A 23,061-nucleotide genomic window follows, 5' to 3' on the forward strand; every position below is an offset into this window, starting at 1 on the left:
AAACGGCCCGACGTCGCCGGGGCACGAGAGGGGCGCTCTCGCGCGGCAGCGGGAGGAGCGGCCCCGGTCGCCCCGCGGAGCTGGTAGGGGAGGTGGCCAGCGGGAGCTGGGATCAACACAAAAAATGGGATTCAGCAAAACTCCGTGCTAAAAAGCTCTTCCCATGTTAAAAAAAGAAATAAAATCAAGCAAAGCCAAGTACTTTTCTAAATAAATTTAATTTACAAAATATTTTAAAATAAAAAGTAGAATGAGATGCACACAAATGTGATGAAAAAAATTGCCTCATCTGTTTATCTTTTGTGAGCTTTAAAACTTAAAGACATATAGAATACTGGGTTTCCACGCTGATTAAAACAGGGGCAGAATGCAAATCTTAGCACAAGCACCTCTGCAAGAAATCCTGTGAAGCGAGCAATGTTAAGACAAATGAACTTTACTTTTCCATAACAAACAAAATTACACATAGGACTGAGTACTTCTACATTTACAGTACACTTCCTAACTTTTCCTTACAGCAAAGAATTTCCCATAAAAGACAACTTTACTTAAAGACTTCCATCTAAAATACCAACCTATACAGATCACATTTAAAGCACGTTATCTGAAAAACCATTGACAAAATATTGAGTTTATTTCACCTTATTCTTTAATACAAAAGGATGAACATTTAAACATGATCAAAATGGTTATGGAGGATTAAAAAATTTTGCCATTGTTACCTTTAATCCATTAAATCCTTCTAAACCAAATCATTTCTTATGAACCATGAAAAAGATCCTTATGGGTTTAAGCAAAGTGACTGCCCTGCATTAAATTCTGTCATTGCTCATGAATCAAGCAAATCACTGCAAGATGATCTTGTAGAAAAAGATCACACATGACATTATTCACATGGACCTGCAGATAAATGCGATCTAATTCCCTCAAGCTTCAGTCGTATGGAGAACATGCAACCTGGATTAGTTACGTATGTGTGTTCAATACAGAAAAAAAAAATCACATATTTGCTACTGTTTTCAGGGAAAAAAAAAAAACTCTACTCAGAATTCATTCATAATTTGACATTCATCAACTTCTATAAAGAAACTATTTTAAATTTAAAAACTTGAGGGTCATTTATTCCTTAGCACTCCATAACACATTTCATATTTGATCAAGCAAGTTATGAGGTGATTCACTTGAAGCATTCTTCAGAGTCCTGGATGCTCTTTCCCATTCGTTACTAGGGAAATAAGCTTAGCTCTTTGATGATATCAAATAAATCTTTGTCATTATGGTCTGGCATGACCCATCCTTAAAAATAAAGATCCGAGTTATAATCCAGACTAAAGTAGCCCTATATTTTTAAGGAAACCACAGCCTTAAGGAAGATATATTGTCACCATTACCATTACAATTACCGATGTTCAGCATAAAAAGAACCCATGAGAGTCATCTGGAGGAAAAGTGTCAGTGCTCAAAGAAGAAATTCCAATATAAATAAATAAACTCAATATAAAATCCACTTAAAGAATTACAGGCAGCAACCCAGTCAACAACCAGAAATTTGTTCAGCAAAAAAAAAAAAAACCATAATTCAATGTTTAAACAGAACGACTACAGTAAGTTCTCAGAACCACATCGCACTTTAGAGTAGCAACACAGACTCCACTTTTCTCCTCAAAGGTCAGCATGTGGTAAAGACCAACTTTCTGCAATGTGCCACTAATCATCCTTCAGAGATATTTTTAGGAGACCTGCTTCTTCCTTCTTTGGCAACAAACAGTCAGCTGAGTCAATGACTGCCAGATAAAACAACAGCCTTTACTGTAAAAGCGCCCTCCAGGTCAACAGGACGTGCACTCTCAGGTGAGTACCTGCACATGTTAAAATGGAGTTTCAGACCCTGCAGCTGCGAGGTGCTGCTCTCTGCCCCTCAACTCCAGCCCTCTTCAGAGGAACTGTCCTCCACCAAGCAGAGATCAGCTGCTTCCACCTACCAGATGAAGTATCAGTCCATGAACACTTACTTTGCTCATATATGAATTTTAAATAGATGTAAAGCCATAAGAATTATAGGTTATGATATTAAAAAAATAAAAACTATGTATCTAGCACATAAGCTTTCCTATTTTCTTTCACTGTCAACTGGCAATGATCCAGCCTGACCAGCAGGTAAAAACACTAACTAGTAGGGTTATCTGCAAATAAAAGAATGCCAAAGAACCAGTAGGTCATTTTTCTAGGAATGACTAGCAATTCTGGTCACCCAAACAGCAAAGATAGTGCTCATTTTTCTGAAAAACAAGTCCTTTTATAACCTGTTGCTTGTTGGGCACCCAAAAACTTGAAGCCCTTTGGAAGATATTTACCTCAATGTTTTCTGAATAACCAAATGAACTAGAGAAAAAGCCATTATTCAGAATATATATAAAAGGCACAATCATGAAAAAAATTTTAAAAGGACATTATCAAGTAAATATGCTCCAAATTCCATTTTAGTATTTTCCTAGAGTGCCTTCTGAACAGACTGGATTTAAAAGAAAAGATTAGTTACCAACTATTTTTAAGCTGCTGTTTTGTCAAAATCCTACAATACTTTTTTCTACCATAGGACAGCAAAGACAAGAAATAACAGAGCGCTAGGCTTTTTAGTCTGACAACAGCACTTACACCATTCATGTCAGGTTATTTTTAATGGTATAATTACAAATGCTGGAAATCAGGTTTCATGTCCACATGAATGTGCACATGTGGTAATATATGATACACACATGAAGACTTGAAAACTACACATAAACCGTCAGTTTTCAAGCCATGGAGTGTAAAGGTGACAGAAACAATTTTGAAAGGAGATGAAGGTGGAGTGAGAAAGCAGGAAGGGTAGTACTTGATAGTGTCCTTTCAGCAGGTGGCATTCAATGGCCTTGTTATTGCTGCGTGTTCATTAGTAATCAGCTTCTTACCAGATGTATTTACAGCACGTCAGTCTGAACATTCCCAGAGCACAGCTCCAAATTTTACTTTAGAGATACAAACATAGAACAGTTAAACATATGTAGTCCTGTTTTAGAAACGGAACTTTTAAAGTTTAGGACTTCTATTGTGCTTCTTTGGCTAAGTCCTATTTAAATATCAATAACACTTAAAATTCTATAACTCTGCCACTATTTAACAGCTACAGAAATCTTTGGTGTGTTTAGGTTAAGAATCCATTAGGGTACAAGCTTCAAAATATGAACATTCGGGCAGCTCTGGACCTTCTCTCGCCAACTGCTCAACACTGAAGTAGATGGGGATTAAAAGAACCTAACACCTAAGTATTTAAATAGGATTTAAAATGATCCATGCCACTTAGAGTTTATAGAACTGGGATGATAAACAAGCTTTTCAGCACAGATCACTTGTGCTCAGGACATTGGCTAAGTTCAACATTTACAACCTTACAGATACATCCAATTTCCCATTTTAAAGTTTCTTTAAGATAATAATTTAAGAACAGGGGAAACTGCAGAAAATTTTGCCTTAATATGTAATTCTTGTGAGGAATAATAAAGATTATAAAATTACTTCAGATATTTTCTTTGGCATAATATTCACCAAACAAACACAGAACAATTATTTTTAAAGTAGGCTTAACATAGATAGCTTGATGTGGCTAAATTATGCTAGATTTCATGGTGAATTACAGTAGACTTGTAGGTCAAAATGGTTCTTTCGGAAAAAACCCTTATGGCTAGTAAAGCTAAAAATAATTAAAGACATAAAATACTCTCAAGAATTTGACTTTGTTTTATAAACACAGTACAAGAAAGTGAGAAACAAAATAATTTCATTAGCAACTCACAAGAAATTTATAATTCCTGATTATTTTTTTTTTTTTTAAATAGAAGTTGAGTACTGTTCTGGAAATACTAGCCTTTAAATTTCTTCTCTATCACAGATAACCTGAAAATGTGCAGGCTAATGCAGGACCCTGTTATGCTCTAACAAGGGTAAGCCATGCCAGTCCTTTCTGACTGTTTATAGATAAAAATGATCTTGCAAATATTCCCATTTTTTTCAAAGTTAGAGTGCGGGGCACACTTTAGAAGACAAGATTGAAAAAGCAAGAAAAAAATGCATATTAAAATTGTATAGGACTAACTGAAGAAAATCAGACAATACTATTGTCTAGATCCTCCCACATAATTCAATATTAGAGATCAAGGAAGAATTAAGAGGCCAAATTTAGGCAGCGTGATTATACTCAGAGGGATCATCAAACCCCCTGCTTAGTGTCTTCATAAAATATCTGAATGACTTTTCAGAATAATCTAGTTCCTGTGTCCGCTGGCTAGGCTCCAGAGTCCAGCAGACTTTAAAACCCTCCAAAAATGCCTGAGGGTTCAAGTAAAATTATATTTTCATTTTTATGTGGAACATAATTCAAAGTTTGTGATTCATATCCCTGCCTGCCCTTACAACTTTTTATAAATTTGACACAGTCCGTATTCTTCCAGAATGCTTTCTATTACACTTAAAACATTAACTCAAAGTGAGATGCAAAAAGGCAAACGATTTTTTAAAATAGCTAGATATGTAATTACATTTCTCAGCCACTATCCTTAAAAGGTATCAGAGCATAATTTTTAAAAGACCATCTATAAGATTTTTAAAAACTCTCAAAAACACAAGAAACACTCTTTCAGTATGCATCAAAATGTGCCTAAATGTTCAAATATTATGGAAACAAACCTGTTTTTCCAAAGCTATGCAGAAGACTCATGAGTCCAAATAAAATATAAAATATAAATCTTAATTGCCATATCAGCCTTCTGTTGGCTAATGGCTTAGTAAATTAGGTGGAATGTTATGGTCTGATCACGAATGTTCATTGTCTGAAATATTCTGTACATTAGGAGCTGTATCTAGCCCCAGTAGAGTTCCAAGATATGACTGGTCTCTAGGATCCAACATTTGCTCGGGCCTTACAGGATGAACAATATTTGCAGGTTGTGGAGTGAGAGTATATTTCTCTAGAAATGATAGATCTGTTGCTCGTTGATAATCTGTCTGCTCAGGCTGTGGAGGAAGAATGCCATGGGACTGAGCAGTGTGCTGCACCAGATCAGCTTGCGGATCAGACATCTGAACAGGTACCAGAGTCACAGGCACACATACTTCTGTAGATACATTCTGTAGCAGAGTTTTGGCTTCTGATTGATATGCTTTGGGCTGTTCCACATACTGTTTAGCCTCTGTTTGGTAAACTTTGTCATCAGAGGTGTACTGCACTGGTAAGGAGACTAGCTTTTCTTCTGAAGATGTCAATGCCTCTTCTGCAGCCTTTGATCCATGAACATGATCAATATGATATTTCAGCTTGTCTTTCCGTTTAAATGTTGCATTGCAGTGTTGGCAATTAAAAGGTCGAGCATCTGAATGAATAACCATGTGTTTTGTTAATGTCTTCTTAATTCTAAAAGACTGATTACAGATTTGACATTTGTAGGGTTTCTCACCTGTAAAGACAGAGAAGTAAAAATTAGGTGCTCTGAGTAACACCATGTCACAAATAAATATGCAAATGCATACATGCATTATGAAATACAGACCTAGTATAAAACAATTCTACTGAAAAGAAACAGCATATGTTTAGCATCAACTTCAGAATAAAGGCAGCCCTTAGAAGTTTGTTTAGAAGTTATATTAGCATACCATTCTCTCAATATTTGGGATTTCTGCCAGGTACACACAAAGGTAATCAAAATATAAACCAAATAAAAAAGAACAGTCTTTAAACTTTTATGATACTGGTATTAAATGAGCTCAATTTGTACTTCTATACACTTCTGAAGGACAATGATTTCCCTGAATATAAGGCAGGAAAAACAAAGTCAGACATACAAAGACATACACCTTTCCAAAGGGATTTCAAATCCTTGTTTAGATTACCAGTTGAAGCATAATATTCTCTGGACCACGAAAAATGATTAGAAGGTTCTGGGTAAATTTGGCAAGAACATACGCCAGTAAACAAAAGGAAGAGGTGTAGAGAGCATACCACAGCCCTGTGTTGAGGACTATTAGTATTTCAAGTGATCCATTCAGAAGGCAGCATTCAGGAACAACCAACATATGGAAAAGAAAAAGTCGTCTTGCTGCTTCCTGCTCTCTTGCCATGAACACTCAACAACCATAGTGAATAAAATAATTCCATCAATGTTGATGCATAAAAATACATTCCTACATGTTTTGTGGTTTTGTTGGGTTTATTTTTACCTGAGTGTGTCCTAAAATGCATTTCCAAACTTGTTTTCCCTTTAAAAACTTTCTTACAGACTTCACACTGGTGAAATGTTGCTTTATATCTTTAAAGAAGAAAAGACATTTCATGTTAGATACTTTTTTCTTTAAACCAACAATAAAGATATGTGCACAGTCCCTTCTGAAATCTTCAACCGCAAAATAGCTGAATATGGAAGTTTCAAAATGTTCTCACTTATGTCCATACTTCCTTGCATCTGCATACCAATAAGGTCAATTAGATTATTTTCTTTATTCAATTGCATTATCTACTGGGATTGGCACTTAGTATTTATTCATAGAACAAAACCCACTAAAACTTCTTTTCCGACTCCAAAAATAACCTTAAGTAACAGTTTCTGCCCAAGATCCAAAAGAGGCTTTCACTTTGGCAGAATTATGCCGTAAATAAAGTACTAGGAATGATTTAGGCTACCAGCTACCAAGAAAAACCAGAGAGAGTTAGCAGACAATACTTTCAACACAGACACATCTGTAGTGGCTTCTACACAATGCTAATGAGTACAAGCAGCTAAAACACATAATTTGAAAAACAACTAGGTCTCAGTTAATTTTAAAATCTCTGAAAGGCTTATTTTTGGAGCTCAAGAATTTAAAAACTCTATTGTCTTTTCAATTTATAAACATAACATGGGTTTAAAAGCTTTTACCTACTTTCAGAGCCACTAATCCGCTATCAGCTTCTACAATACCTAACTGTGGGATAGTCCACACAGCGCTTAAATGATGTATAGTAATTCAGTCTAACTAGTCTGCAATGCCAATATTACAACAAACCATCAATTTAGAACAACATCGAGACAGCTAATTGACAGATGAAAATTTTATTTCCTTAATTATGCTACAAAGAAAACATCTTGCTCAAATTGTGAAAGCAATTTTCTGACATCCACTTCAAACCATAATAATGATACCTCTATGAAGACTAAGGGAATGGGCATGACAAACACACAGACTACTAGAATTCTGCACAAACATGCAAGTCCCAGCAAAATCAGTCACCGTACAAAAGTTATTTAGGCAGTTATAAAAACCCCACACTTACTTCTGCCAGACTTTTTCTCCTAGATGAACGCTTTTATAGTGAACAGTAAGGTGATCTCTACGACCAAAACATTTTCCACATTCCTCACATTGATGTGCTTTTTCACCTGCAAGAGCAAAATTCAATAAATTTCAGTTAAATATTCTGAAACTTGTTGAACGTCTAAGAGCTGTAATTGTAAAACATACAGTAGATCCATGTTCAGAGTCCAGCCAACCAAAGTCTTCCATATGTTACTCAGAGAAACATTTTGTTATCAACAAACAAAATTCAGGAAGTAGGTTGGTTCCACCAGAGTAAGGATTTTTACCACTTGTTATATATGACTATTACTGACTATTCATTCTTTCTACAAAGAAATTCATGTTTGTGAGTCATGAGAGGTACAAGTGAATGACTAGGAATCTACTCTCTTCATTATGCCCTGAAATGTGGTATCTTCAGTAATTTAGGGGCTTTAAAAGAAAAGCTTACTTAAACATACCAATCATTTTCAGCTACTGATTTTTAGAACTTAAAATTACACCACAGTATTTATATTTTTCATTATCCTGATTTACATAGTTACCTTTTTCTTTTATGGTGCTGTTTAAAAGTATCTTGATTCTTTTTAGTCATCTTGAGATCTTCCACAAAGTGGCAGAATATTTCTTCTCATGTAAGTAGGAGGAGTGTGGACAGTCAAAGAATGTAACTTTCTAGAGGGGGGAAAAGCAAATAGAGTAGAAAAGAGGATTTTTTTGTTGTTGTACTTGAGTTTTGAAAGATTTCTTTATTTTATAGCAGACATTATGATTTCAAACACCAAACAGGAAGCTGTCCTTCAAATAAAGGCTCAGGAAGTTTAGACTCTGATCACTTTCATATTCTCATGCTGCCTAGAAAGTATTTTGCCTTCTAGGAGGCAGGCCCTTTGGAGCCTGTTCTGAAAAAGTCCCTAGTGAATCTTCACTCTTACTACACTTTTGATTACCTTTCTGCTCTCAGTGCAACAGAAAGGATTATTTTTTCCTTCCTCCTGATCATCCCCGTTTTGCTCTTCTCATTGGCTCCCACCATCTTCCTTCCCTCCTTCCCGTAACAGAGACTTCAGAAACACCTCTTTGATGTTCTTACATTAAAGTGATCAGTGTACAAACTTTGACAGAGATTGTGACAGCTTCTTCTATGTTGTGGTAATAATGTTTCACACAATTGCTATTAAAAAAAAGAAATCTGAACTCATTTAAAAAATCCTCCTTTTTCACTTTTGCTTTTTTTAGTATTATTTTTAAAGCAAGACAGTGTTACATGTTTTTGACTGTCCCTTGGCTTTCTACGTTAATACGGAGGAAACACTTGGCTTTTAACCCTCGAGAATGTGTAAGATTAACCCTATTTTATTAGACCTTAAAAATAGCGAGAGGAACTTTTATCAGGCCTAAAACGTTGCATGTACTGAAAAAAAGTCCATAATTAATCTTTTATTTGATCTTATTTCAGAAGAGCAAATTAAAAGCCACTTTTCAAAGAAAATGCCTACCTGAGTGTATTTTTTTGTGTTTTGTCAAATGGTCATGTCGAATAAATGTTTTCCCACATTCTTCACATTCATATCTCTTGTCATCATGGTGGACTCTTAGATGAAGTCTGCATATTTATAGTCACAAATATAACCATAAACCACAATTGTGTTAACATCATCTTTACTGCTAATTCAGTGCAAAATACCAGAAAATACAGTTTTAGTGCTTCACACAAATATCAGGAAATAACTGTCAACTGAGGTATGCTTAAGCCGCTCTTTGAAAGCAAGAGAGAACAGAGCTAAACTCTTGTATCTGGTGTTAATTTAGCAGAGTATTTTAGTCTTCCACTTGTTTTGCTTTGAATAACAAAGACGCAACAGTTTTACATGTGCAAGAAAGTCAACTTGGATACAAGATTTGTATGGGATTTTGTCTGTGTTGAAACCATCGATGTCTTGTATTAAAAAGGAAATGAATTCTCACAGATTATTAACATATTTTCATTATTTAACCATGTTATTTGCTAATGCTCTTAGAATAAATCAAACCACATACATTATGTAGAGTTACATTGATGATATGAATGCATATAAATCACCAAATCAGTGAGACAGTTTAGAAGCCTACTTAATAAAAATCTGTACCTGTAAGAGCTTCCATGACGAAAACTCTGCCCACAAATACTGCAAAGATGAGGCTTCTCTCCACTGTGAATTCTCAGATGTTCTTTCAAGGTTGTTCTGTTTAAAATAAAGACAGTAAAATTTAATTTTAAGCAATGCCACTTCCATGTTAAAGTGAAATAAGACTATCAATTTCTCAATTTCTTTAACTTTGATGCATCACAATATATCCAAACAACTGCTTCAATTTATTCAGATACACACATAAATACATACATTCAAAGGAAGTATAGCAACTTATCTATTAACTACTGTACCTAGAAACAATACAAGCAAAGAAACAAAACATCATCCCAACATACATTTGGACAATATACATTCAAGAAAACATATATTTCAACACTATTTTCTGTGTAATAATTTCCTTGTTATTATATGTATTAAACCAGAGCTTTGAAGTCAGACTTGAAGGAGATCTAGATCATGGATGTTAATTTAAACTAACTAAGCACAGGGCTTATTTAAATACATAAATATTTATAAACATACACATATATAAGTCTACATTTATTATTGCATTTCCAATGTAAAAAGGAAAAGTGCATGCAGGTGAAAATTCCTCTCAAGCAAAGGAATCAGACAACAAAGTTTACCATATACACAGCTGGTAAGTGTGTGAACTGAACAAAAGAGAAAGTTCTTTGATCTCCTTCCAGTGCTTATTATAAATATTACTGTTCAAAGATACTCCTATGCTTTACACAAAAAAATTACTTTTTTTAAGGAGAGCAAGAATATGTACATATTCAACTTCCTTACACAACAAAAGAAACTTGATGTATGTAAACATATTGATTTTTTTTAAACAGAAATTCTTCTTGCATTTCAAAGTGAGCTTTATATAATTATTTGTGCTTTATAGCTTGTTTGTTTACTATTTCATTATTGCATTAGTATATTTTCTTTTAACACATGCATAAGCTATTGACCAAACTACTAGAAAATACACATCACCAACAAAACCATTAGGGATAAATCTTCCTCTGACAAGACTTCCAGGCGACTTTGCCACTCATTGAGAGAAAAAAAAAAAAATCAAGAAAACATACTGTAGTACACAAACTCAGATCTTTTCATATTCCCCAAAGACAACATAACTTGAATCTTAGTCGCAGTTATTGGTATGAAGCTGTATTCCATCAAAATTAAAAAAAAAAAAAAAAAAAAAAAAAAAAAGGCTTCTTGTTTCAGAACCTAAACATAAATCACCATATGGAAAACTCACAAGATGTCCTTTACTGAGCAGTGCAAGGAACCTGCACTGAAGCCATTGAAAATTCACATTTTTTCCCCTCATATGTATAGAATAGAAATGGGGGTCAGGGGCGGAGAATCTTATTTCCATAGCTTTTCTATGCTTTTTCTGTATAGTGAAATTCATGAGCCAACTTTTAGAGCTTCCACTTTTCACAGCTCTAAATTATCAATTTTTTTCCTCCATTTAGAGAAGCAACAGCAAAGGTCATACAGTATTATTACATCTTCCATGAAACCGTGCTTGTAGAAGTACAATTTCTTGTTAGTCATTTTCACCAGTGTTCCTATCCTCATCAGTGTCATTCCAAAATACCTAAGGCAGAAAACTCTTTCCCAAAGAAATGCAAGATGTTATTGTACAACACAGGAACCCTAAGTGAAGTGAATTAGAGGTAAGTCTTTCTTAATATAGTTCCACCTCATAACTTATTACCTACAGGTGTCATCCTTAATTTTAGAGGTGATCAGATCACATGCTACCTGTGGCTCTGACACTACCTTTTAATACACCAGCCCTCTCAAATTCTCTCATTTATTTTAAAATCTCAAAGGTAAAAGCATGCTTAGAATCAATCAAAGCGCCCAAAGTATTCTTCTGTTCTGCTGAAGTTCAAGTAGCCATGCAACTCCTTACCGTTCCCTCACAGATTTTCCACAGATGAAACACGTCCATTTTCTCTTTCCTCCATGAGTACATTCTATATGGCGTTTCAGATTTCCTGTATCATTAAATTGGCGGCCACAAATATCACAAGGAAAAGGCCCTACAAGGAGACAGACACACACAGTATTATTAACCATCAGTTAAGCCATATAAGATGCACAGACTGGTTACTTGTGAAAACCCTGATCAATTTACAAAGCACAAGTTCTGTCTAACAAATGATTAATGTTTACTCCAGTCAGCATACATTAGACTTTGTGTACTTTCTGCCTGGATAAGTTATTTCTAATACCTGGTATTTTGGTCTGTTTCATTATTGTAAAGCAAAAAGTTAGAACAGTCAAAAGTGATTTAGCCCAACCAAATTCCCATTACTATCATTAATTTAGTTCCTAACTGACAGAAATAATTAGTAGTAATAAAAAAGTCCTTGGAATACTTCAGGAGGAAAGAAAAAGGTCTCTGGAAAACTTCAGGAAGAATCTGACCCCATAGTTGAGAACCAATTTAATGCAAAAAAGTTTTGAGACAAAACTAACCGTAATTCTTCCTCTCCAAAAACTTGCATTTACTTAGGTACAATGTAATGCCTCAAAACGACAGCTGAACAGAAAAGCAGAAAACCAACCAACAAAACCAAACCAAACCAAACCAGAACCAAACCCACACGACCCCACAAAACTGGAAAAGAGAGAACTGGAATAGGAGATAGGGTGGAAACAAGATTGATCAGGATATACAGTGGCAGAGGAGGGTTCTACTTTAAATCTACTGTTTACATGTCAGAAGGAGGTTTTAATACCAAGATGGAACTTTTCTTGATGTTTCAGTCTTGCGAATCGGGATTTAAAGTGCTCTTCACAGTAGGTACACTTAAAGGGTTTATCCTGAGAGTGAAGGATCATATGCTCTTCTAAATGAGGTCTTCGAGTGAAAGATTTCTTACAGATCTAAAATGATAATACATTTTGTCAAAGATACATCAGTTATATCAGATATTCATAAACTCTAACAGATTAGTTCATCTGCTCTTTGCAGCAATGTAAGCTCAAACAAGTATTAACCAAAAGCATACTCTATCCCAACTTGTAAAGCCTTGCAGTCAACATCAAAAAATCTGTGTTCTACATAAACCCTAGTGGATTGCAGTGTATAAAATAAGATGCTGATCCACAGCTGCCTAAATGAAACTACTGGCAACTCCTGCATACAGTTACATGTTCCACCCCCTCTTCTGTCCACTGACTCCAGCCCTCACCAGACTCTTTTCCTAGGGTGTTTCAATACAATAACTCAACAGAAAATAAGCCAATGGGAAAAAAGCAAATAGCTTTGGCTTGGTTTTTGGATGCTGGAACAGCCAAGTTGGACTGTGGTAAAACCTGTTGTATAGTAGTATAAGCTACTGTAGAACAAGAGTCACACCTGTTGCTTTATTTCCTCTGGGAAATTCTCCAACAGCATGTATTAAAGAGAAAATTCCAAGACCATTGGCCCTCACCTCCTCCTTGGTGAGTGATTATTTCTCCTGGATATACCCCTGAGGGAGCTCTTGTCCCCACCCCAGGCAAGCAATTATTTCTTCTGGGTACCCTTGAGTGAGAGAGGTGTCTTTTGAGTGAGTGTGTGCACACTTCGGATCATCATTCCTGTGTAATAGTATCCCCAACTGGTACATCGAACCCACAGTTGATCAAAAGTTGTTGGAGTGCTGACTGATTTTGGTTTACGCACACTCTGCTTTACATTGGTTTCAGTTCCAAATTAAAGTTGGTTTAAGCTCATCATTTGCTTGGAGTCATTTTGAGGTGCTTCCGTGACTATCAAATTTACCAAACGATTAATCTAGTAAGATTACTTTTGGAGAAATGAACATCAAAATGTTGTATGATTGATTCTCACTATTAAAATGTTTCTTATCTAGTAACAAACAGAATCTGTAGTAGTTCACAGAACATAACTTCATCTGGAAGAGAATTTCCTCCGGTCAACTATATAATATCTCCAACCATGGTACCATCACCAGCAGATAATCACTACAAATTCCTACAGCTGGTATCCTCCAACCTCCTATTATATAAGTCAAAGTTCATAAACAAAGCGAGATTAGTAATTATATTACTGCACTTAATATTGCAAAAATTCAGGGGCATATAGCGGTTTGCATAAACAAAAGAGCTGTCCTGGGGAAAACAAAAAAAAAGTAAACTAATTCCCTTAAAAACAAACAAACCAACCACATGTGAAACCTTAAAATATTATTTGGCAGAAGTCAGATAGGGAATGGAAGTTCTACAAATTCCTTTATACAGTAGATGCAGTTTCACACATACACCTCTCCTGGGCAAAACCAAGGAAAGGATTCTACGATTTTACACCTAGAGGTAAATTTGTACTGAATTTATAAGTCTGTTGATGTGCATATGCAGCTAAATGAGAAAGCATTTCACATTTAACATATATCTTCCTCGACATTAAGAAAGCCTTCCAAAAAAAGCATACTTTACAGTCAGTGTTTGATGTGCATAACTGATGGCAGAGTAAATACTGTTTTAAAAGTATTCATAACACTCTAGTCTCATGACCTATAAAGTGATGGATTTTTAACCATAGTAATAGCTGATCACATGAAAAAACAGTATCTTCAGCTATTTTAGAATTCCATTTGGTATTATCTACTTGGTATATACAGAACAAAGTTCAGTCTTCAAATCAGGGCATAAAGAGGAAATTTGTACCATCATTTACAAAGCTTACTGTCACAAAAAACACATACCATATTTTCACTTAAGTACTCAAGTCACAAACCAGCACAGTATCTGTACGAAAAAAATGAAAAGTACTGAAGTATTACTTACATCGCATTTCCAACCTTCACTCTTTGTCTTCTTGATAGAAAGAAATTCTTGTACGTTCTCTGGATGAAACCTAGGAGAAGACAGAAGCTGAAAGTAGTTATAACTTTCTAAGACGAAGATCACCCAAATACTAAATATCTGTTTCTAAACTTTCTGTGTCATGAAGTTTATCAACAAAGCAGCAAAACAGAATATTGATAATTGAATAATTCTAAAGGCACAAGTAACTGGAAAGCAGCGTTGACCATAGACTCCTATAGAATCTCACATGACAACTGATAAGACAGAGGACAGTTTCAGTTATAATGCTTTATGGATATATGCAATGAAGGAGAAAAAAAGTGGTATGTAAATAATAACACCTCATCATTAGACCTGCTATAAACAAATTATTCACATAAAAGAATCTGCATGGAAATGGTTTATCCATCTATTATGATTAACAGTACAGCATCAACATCTAAAACCAAAGATATTTTATTTTTCCTCCAGATTAAAAGCAATGCAGGTAATTTTTAAGACTGTTCTTTCTGACTGACTGCTAGCTCATCTGAGCATTCTAAAATTTACAGTAAAAACCTACGGTAGAATTCCCACAGAACTACTATTGCTATTTAGTCAGTCCCTATGCTCTCCTTATGGCAGGTTAGTCGATACTGCTAGATCCCATATCCTTTGAAAAAACAGTTATAGAAATAATGCAGAACATGCCGGGTGCACACATAGATTTACCTTCACTTTTGAACTGAAAAAAACCCAGTTCTTCAGAAATGCAAGACAAATTTGCTCATACTTGCCTCTTCACATGCTTCGCTAAAGTCTTTCTGCTTGCATGCAGCTTATTGCAGTAGGGACATTTGTGTTCCTTCTTATGAAAGTCAGTATCACTAGAGTGTTTCTTTCTGTGCACTGTCAGGTTGGACTTCGTTGAATAGCGCTGATGACATATATCACACTCAAAAGGCTTCTCACCCGTGTGTACACGTGTATGGCTCTCATATTTGCCTATACAACAACAAAAAAATCTGTTAGCATCAACTGTAACAGGTATCACCTACAATAGACACATTTGGGGTTTGTTATGTATCTCTCTCATATGTGGTCAAGATCTAAGTACCTTCCACACACATCTAAAGATTCTTACTGGTTTACACCACTGAAAACTGCACAGTGACACATATGCTTTTCAACCAAGGTTCCTCCACACTTCCACCTTATCTAGTTTTAAGATAAAGAGTAAAAATAAAGGGGCTCTGTATTATTGTTAAATTGGTGTGAGGGTTGCGAGCCCCTCTTATTCAACTCTACAGCATATTCTGTTTTTAAGTATTGAAAGTTATAATACCACTCTTTCGTTACACTGATCATGAAATACCTTTTCAGAACAGAGAACAAATTGGTATTTTTAAACTACTTGCAAACAACAAAATGCTGAATGAATGATACAGACCCTTGCAAACAATCTATATTTGGCACCCAAGTTATTACCGTAAATGAAAATACTAGTCTTCTACTTCTTTCATATCACTTGTATTCCCTGTTCTGTTTGCTCATTTTCTTCTGAGGATCTATCCACCTAAAGCTAACTGCAAGCTCTCTGCTTTGTACTATATTTTTTTTTCTCTGTAGAATATGCATCATACTTCCAGGAAGGAGATAACATAAAAAAAAAAAAGGTACTATAGCTCCTAAATTCAATACACAATCTAATTGTCTACAGTAATACAAGCTTCTGAAGAAATACTTTATGTATCACTTGTTTTAATGCTTTTTCTCATGTATTTTTTGAGCACAAAACTAGAATTCTAAGTCATGAAAGTGCAAAGAGAAAAGGACTTCCAGTGTGTGCAAAACAAAAATGTACCATTACTACCCTAAATACAAGCCACTTATTTTTGCGCAGTAGCCTTTCAATATTAATAACAAAGCTCTGACATTCAGAAAATTTCCTATGTGGCTTTAAGATATGGCATTATAAGTACAGTTAAGTCTGACACTTTTAATGTTAAATAGCCTCTATAATGTAATTTGTGACCTTGGAAAATTTGTTTTACCTCAGCAAGCTAAGTACACTGTGTGTGAGTAGGAACTAAGATACACACCAGCCCCACCCCGTTTCCATCATCTCCTCAAATTTCAAAATTATGAAATACCCATCTATTATAAGAACACAAAAAATGCCTAACACTATGAGGAATTCTTTCTTTCTCAAGTCCCATGATTGAAAGGAAGTCAATACCTTACATGACGATAATTCGACATTAATTACAGCCGAAAGAACAACAAAATTCTGAAGTACAGTAGCAATTTACTTATAACGTGAGAAAGGAAAGCAGGAAAGTTGGAATTTTAACTCTTCTGATATCCCAAGTAACCATACACCTAGACTGACCATCAGACAATCAATACTAATAGAACAGATTAAGCTCACAGAGTATTATTTGGTGTTAACTACAGACTAGAAAAATCATGCTAGAAGTTAGAGTGACTAGGTCCTAAGCATCTACGCATCTTGCAGAAGAATTTTAGCCTGTTTGACAATGGTGCTGTTTTACTTCAGAAATAACGACAGCTCTGTTACTTAATTTGGCAGAAAATACAAGTTTCAGACTTTGTGCAATTTATCATTTAATATCTTGCTATATTTTCCTCCTTTTTCAATGCTTTTACATACCATGCTAACAGCCAGAATCCAGAGCAGTGAAAGAAAAATAAATTTAGCATTTGCAGATTTTTCAAATAGTGCATTCAGTTCATTTACTGAAACTGTTTAGCACCACAGACACAACTTAATACATTCAGAAAAATTATCAGCATATTGGATCAGTGAGACAATCCAGAAATTCTGGGCTTCCCTCCCTAGGACAGAGAAAAAGCTCAGTTTATTTCCCATGCAAATAGCACCATCATATGGTAAAATGGAAAGAGATCAACCTGACCAGCTCTTACCTATTCGATCAAATTTTTTGTCACACTTGGGACACTGCAGTAGTTTTTTACTACTGCTTTGAATGATGACTGGAGCTAAGCCTTCAGGAATATTTCCCACTGAATCAACCGCCTCAGAACTCTCTTCAGTATCATTCTGTTCTTTTTCACTTTGTTCTTCAGACTCTGAATCTTCACCTGACATGTCCTCTTCCTGTCCCTCTTCATCAGCATTGCATTCACTTTCACTGTCTTCATATTCGCTTCTTTCAGATGTTTCCTTGTCAGAACTGGCTTTTTCCAGATTGCTGTCAGAGGCATCAGCACTTTCATTGTCACTGTTGTCAAATTTAGCTGGACATTTACGGTTTCTCATAGAACGTCTAGTGGTAAAGTCTGCCTTCTCAACCATCTTTAAGCCATGTTTTTTTTCCAGTGAAAGGGATCTATGGGCTTTAGCCAGATGATTTTCTAAGGACTTCTTGTAACAGAAGCTTCGACCACAAAAAGTGCACTGATGACTATTTAATAGTTTACCTGTCAGTTCACTGAATGTTTCTACTGGTGTAGGTACATCAGTTACCACATCAGTCTGTACGTTAGAAACACTTTCATTATTTAGTAACTTCACTGCATCTATGATATCTAAAAATTTTGCTGCTTCCAGCACTAACGGAATTTCATTTTTATACACAAAAAACTCAGAGGTGTAGAGAAACTCGAGCAAATGCTGAAAGACAGAATGAGTTACATGATCTAACGTGACGACATTCGTGCTTGGATTTTTGCTCAGGCAGGCATGAAAATAACTACTCCCAACAGCCACTACAACTTTGTGAGCACTAAATTCTTTTCCTTCTACAATTATAAGTAAATCACAGAACGATGGATGCTTCTGTCTGTCGTCATTTAAGTATTTAAGTAGATTTTTGTTATACTGCAATGAGCTTAGGAGCTTTCTTTGTTCTGATGACAATGAAAGTTCTTGGGAAGATTCAAGCTGATCTGCAGGAGCTATTTCTGCAGACTTTGAGATAATTTCTTGTGCAGACTCTACTACAAGAATCTGTTCTGAAGTATCTTTCTCATGGCCAAGATGAACTTTTTCGTTTACATTTGCAGCGAGCCGTCTCCTTTTCTTCATTGCAGAAGTGCAACTCTAAAATCAGGAGCTTCATAGGTGATTGGTAAAAAATTCTCTTGAAGACTTGGTTCTGCTCCAGACCTTGAGAAAATACAACAGTAATTTCATAATCTGCAAAAGAATTATGATTAAAGTCACTCACAGCACTTAACCATAACTTTTTTTTTTTTTTTTAGTTAATGCTTTCTGTGCTTCACTCTTAATCTACCCTGCACACCTCGAGCATTTATTAAATGACTACAATCTCATCACTTCCCACTCCTGACCATGGCATAATGCTACTCGGAGCAAGTGAACCGACACCTCCTACCATTAGAGCTGAAAAGGTGGCCGGGGCTGGTTTTGCTGGTCTCCGAGCCGCACACGGCCTGTGCAATCCTCCGGGACGGGCGTGCCCTCCTGTTGCTCTTCTTATCACACCAACGCGCATTCGCTCCCGTTTAACCCCAACACGCAAACCGACCTTCCCGCTTTTCCCGCCGGGCGCCCGGCCCCTCAGGCCGGCCCGGAGAGCCGCCCGCCAGGGCTGCCCGGGCACGGCCGCGGCCCCGGCCCCGCGCCTGTCACCGCCAACTGTCAAACCCGCGGCCGGGCTCCCCGCCCCCTCGGCCTGGGCCGCGCGCGGGGCCTTTGTCCCTGCAGCACCAGCAGGTCCGGCGAGCGGTGCCCCGCGGCATCAAGATCGGGGGCAAAGAGCACGCCCCGGACCGGCCTCCCCGGTGCTGTCGAGCGGGACATAAAATGGCCGCACCCCACCGCCAGGCCCGCCCGCGCCCGCAGCCCCGGCGGGGAGGCCTCACGCACCTGCGCGGCTCCGGGCGCTCCCCGGGCCCGCTCGGCCGATAAAGGCCGCTGCACCCCGCGCCCGCAACCGCTTCCGCTGCTTCCGGGTCCCGGTGCCGCGCGCAGCCTCGCTCCGTGCGCCAGCGTGAGCGGGGGAAGGGGCTCCGGGAGGGGGGCGCGGTGTCACTTCTGAGCATGCGCGGGCGGGGCGGGGTCCTAGCGGGGATCGGCCGGGCAGCGCTGCTAGCGCGTCCCTGTCAGCTCCCGCGGCTGCTGGGTTGCTTTTGCCGGGGCTTGCGGGGGGAGCGACGGGAGCCACGGCGCGGCTGCGAGGGGGCGGCCACCCGTGTCCGTGACGGCGTTTGTGAGCGCCCGTGGCCGCCGCGGGGGTGCGGGGCGGCAGCGAGACCCGTCTGTTCGGTGCGCAGCCCCGCAAAGCAGCTGCACGGCGACATTCGCTTGGAAACAACTGCGTGAAGGGAAGGAGTGCTGGGCTTACAGCGGTCCAGTGACACGTAAAGCAGAATTTCTAAGCTGCCAGTAGTTTTCCTCAAAAATGTTATTTTGCATTTGTCTTTAACTTAAGTATTTCGAAGGACTTCACCCACGTACTCGTGAAATTCCTGTGCTCCCGGGTAGCAAAACGGCAGCAGCCCCCCGGGAGCCCCGCAGCCGGGTGAACATCCGCTGGGGGGTGCAGTTCGGCAGCAGAACGGCAGAAATTCACTCTCCTGTCAATTCTATCTTTAGCTTTCCAAAGATAACATTGCTAGTGACGATGTAACACCGAAAACGAGTTGTTTTCCTGGGAGCTTTAAAGAAGTGTTAATGCAGGATTAAACTTTATTCCACGACATGTGTTCTGTATTTATGAGTAGGATTTGTAAATTGCCACTGGTTGTCACTTCACATAATAAACACTGTGTGATTTCCAGGTGTTGCATTTTTCAATAAAAATATTAAAAATTCTCAAAACGTTTTTAGCTACTGGTTGTGGCTATACTGTCTGTACTCACAGCCCTCCTCTGCATTTTAAGCCTACAATTATGTAACTTCATTTTTTTCTCAGTACATTAAAATAAAATTATATTTTAATATTCAATCATTTCAAATAATATTTTAAATAGTATTAAATCTTTCATTCAGGGAAATGATGGCATCAATAAGTAGTAATAGAGCAATCAATATTACTCTATTTTTCTTGCACTGAAAGCTTATCTTTGGGGCATCCACTCTTTTAGGAGGTTTGTGCTTGGCCAGCTTTCATTTCTATAGAACCGTAATTAAGCTGTACATAAACTATAAAAATAAGTTTATCTTTTGTATGGAAAAAGGGAGTTTTGAGAGCAACACACTGTAAGGTTTAAGCTGAGACTTAAATTTCACTTTAATCTGAATCATTCAGTCAGGATACCTGGCTTCCTGGGTCTCACTGTTTCTGCAGTAAGCATCTACAGGTTGGAAGTATAAAGCTACGTGCTTTATAAGTTTTAATGAGTGAAGTGTGCAAGGAAAAGGCAACTGCGATGAGAACTATTTTGGTAGCGAGGGTAACCAAGGTAGGAAACCATTCTGAGGAACAGACCTGAGACTTGCTTAGTTGTCACTGTACTATACTGGGATTCAGGTGTTTTAGTTTGTAACTACTAGATTGCTACAGACCAGAATTTTCCATACCTGTTCCCTGACATGGAAAAAGTCATGCAGATATTCAACATAACTGATTATTTTTTTTCTGAGGTTTTATATTTCTGCATATACTTGGCAGATGCTTCAGATACAGAAAGTTGAGTTGCTAGTATAAGCCTTTTATTCTCATTTAAAAACAAATGTGGTGCCTGTCTGTAGGTGTAAATAAGTGAAGAAGTTTGGCCAAACAAAAATATTCTGGGCATAATTACTTTCGTCAGTGGAACTCAAAGATGGCATCCAGTCTCCTTGCAAAGAAAGTAGAAATTGCACCTCTGCATTACAGCATGGACTTTGGCCCAGTCATAATTTTCTTCCCATTGCACTTTAAGAAGTAAATTCAATGTCTTTGACAGTGGCCTTCATTTCTTCTGTGTGTGTGTGTTTTCTTTCCTCTCTCTAGAATACTGCCTGACTTTTTACTTTTTTGTTGCTGACGTTTACTCTGTGTTGAGTACTATATGGTTTCTCATCAGTCTACAAAACATCTACATCTGTCCTAATTGCTAAAGTCTACAAGTTCAGCAGGCATTTTGGCTTACAGCAAGCCTAGGTAACACCTTTTCTCTTTTGCTGTTTCATGTAACATGAAGCATTTAATTCAGAGAAAAATTACACCATGCTAAGTGATCCACTACCATGGCTGGCATTGCTACAATAATTATGCTTTGGAAACAAAATGTCCTTGAACTCTCAGATCATTAGGGTTCTTTCAGCATTAATTCTTTTATAGTTAAAGTGGTACAGGCAAAATTTAACTTAATCCTTTTTGTTCTAATGCTTATTCATGCTGAATATTTTTTGACCGTTAATAGAATATCTGTCACAGAGATAAAAAAAGCTGACTTTTGTGTTAATTAGAGACAGTATTAATCAAAGAATAAGCAATTGCTCACCTATGTGAGATTGTACATAATTTGGAAATGCAGTTGTTTAGATTTGTTCAAGAAAATAGTATATTTATCAAATAAATATTCTTGAGTTGTTGGAAATTGAGAAGTAGCTTTGTGCAAGAGTGTCTGATGTTGGAGGGGGCAGTTTCATCTTGAAACACTTCTTCAGCTAAAAATCTTCACTTCTGAGATACAGTGAAACTAGAAATGACAAATATTTGACTCAAATACAATTTAAACAATAAGCAGATAGGGAGTCATCTCCAATGTTAAGCACTTAGCTGCCAACCAAACAGAAGTAAAATTACATAAAAATAGCATGCAAGTTTTAAGACCTGGGTGAGTCATTTCAATTTATTCCCAGTATATTCTTTAACAGCTGTTCACTGTAAGTGCCCAGTTATAAACCCAGTAGCATAAACATTCACATCTCCTGCTAAACAGCCACCTTTACTTTGGCCACAACATTGATCTAAGGTAAATGTCTGCTTTTCTAGGAATTTTAGAGCTAATTTGCCATGGGTTCACAGTGTTTGACTCCGCTGAAACATGACTCACTCTGTCATTCATCCTTTTTGTATCCCAGATGTGTCAGTGATGGGTGGGACCTAGGGAGGAACCCACAGAGCCCACACTTCCTCCAGTCTGAGATTTTTATGTATTTTAAAGCCAGTCACCACATACACACAAATGTTTTAAATTAGGCTGTGAAGTGAAAGGGTTGTAAGATTGCCTAGAGACTCCGACAAGTTTTCTAGCCAACGGTGCTGAATAAAGTCCATTGCTGGAACCATTGCCAAGAAATTCTTTCAAATAGGCCATGAAAAGACCACCCCAGTCTCTCACAGCAGGTCTCTCTGGGGCACTAATCAACTGGAGGCTTGTCCTACTTTTATGGATTTTTGGCATGTGAATCCTGTTTATCAGGCTTTTCCTCTTGTCTCCTCTCTAAAGTGCAGCAAGTGAAATGTGTAGAAAAGGAGGTCAGATCCTTTCTTAGTGCAATAGCCTGCCTCACCCCATCGAGAAGCTTACCGCAGGGCAGGGCAGGCACTGTACCCCTGCTTGGGCTTGTTCTCTTGAGTGTGCTGTCAGCGGGTGTGGATTGAATAACAATGGTCTTGGCCGTTGCCATCTTTTTCTGGGGATTAATGCAGCATGCAAGTTGCAGAAAGCTGTACAGCTACAGGCCCCACAAAGCAGATTTCTCCAGTGCAGCCCCGAGGTAAAATTAGCAGGGGCCAGGAATGAGACACTCACTGCCACCACAATAATACAAAGTTTTGTTAGGTCTGTTGAGTCTGAACTCAGTACTAAC

General features: G+C 37.5%; 1 protein-coding gene across 6 annotated transcripts; it reads right to left on the reverse strand.

Moving 5' to 3' along the window:
- Window positions 1-199: 199 nt before the first annotated feature.
- ZBTB41 (zinc finger and BTB domain containing 41) lies at window positions 200-19,297 on the reverse strand. 6 transcript variants are annotated; one of them, XR_014184245.1, is made up of 12 exons: window positions 19,183-19,297; window positions 17,256-18,489; window positions 15,104-15,311; window positions 14,307-14,376; window positions 12,251-12,398; window positions 11,419-11,548; window positions 9,489-9,584; window positions 8,859-8,965; window positions 7,337-7,442; window positions 6,247-6,335; window positions 4,720-5,486; window positions 200-3,005 (listed from the first exon to the last, which is right to left on the reverse strand). XR_014184245.1 is itself a non-coding variant. In XM_082054614.1 (11 exons), exons 2-11 carry the CDS (start codon window positions 18,376-18,378, stop codon window positions 4,846-4,848), a joined length of 2,718 nt encoding a protein of 905 aa, XP_081910740.1. In that variant the 5' UTR covers window positions 18,379-18,489; window positions 19,183-19,297; the 3' UTR covers window positions 200-4,845. The 6 variants fall into 6 exon arrangements, 5 of the variants coding, with proteins under 5 accessions (XP_081910740.1, XP_081910743.1, XP_081910744.1 ...); XM_082054614.1 differs by having other exon boundaries at window positions 200-5,486; XM_082054617.1 differs by having other exon boundaries at window positions 200-5,486; window positions 17,256-18,459; window positions 19,183-19,295.
- Window positions 19,298-23,061: the final 3,764 nt, after the last annotated feature.

This window comes from Streptopelia decaocto (genome assembly GCF_964273445.1).
Source record: "Streptopelia decaocto genome assembly, chromosome: 5".
Classification (NCBI taxonomy): domain Eukaryota; kingdom Metazoa; phylum Chordata; class Aves; order Columbiformes; family Columbidae; genus Streptopelia; species Streptopelia decaocto.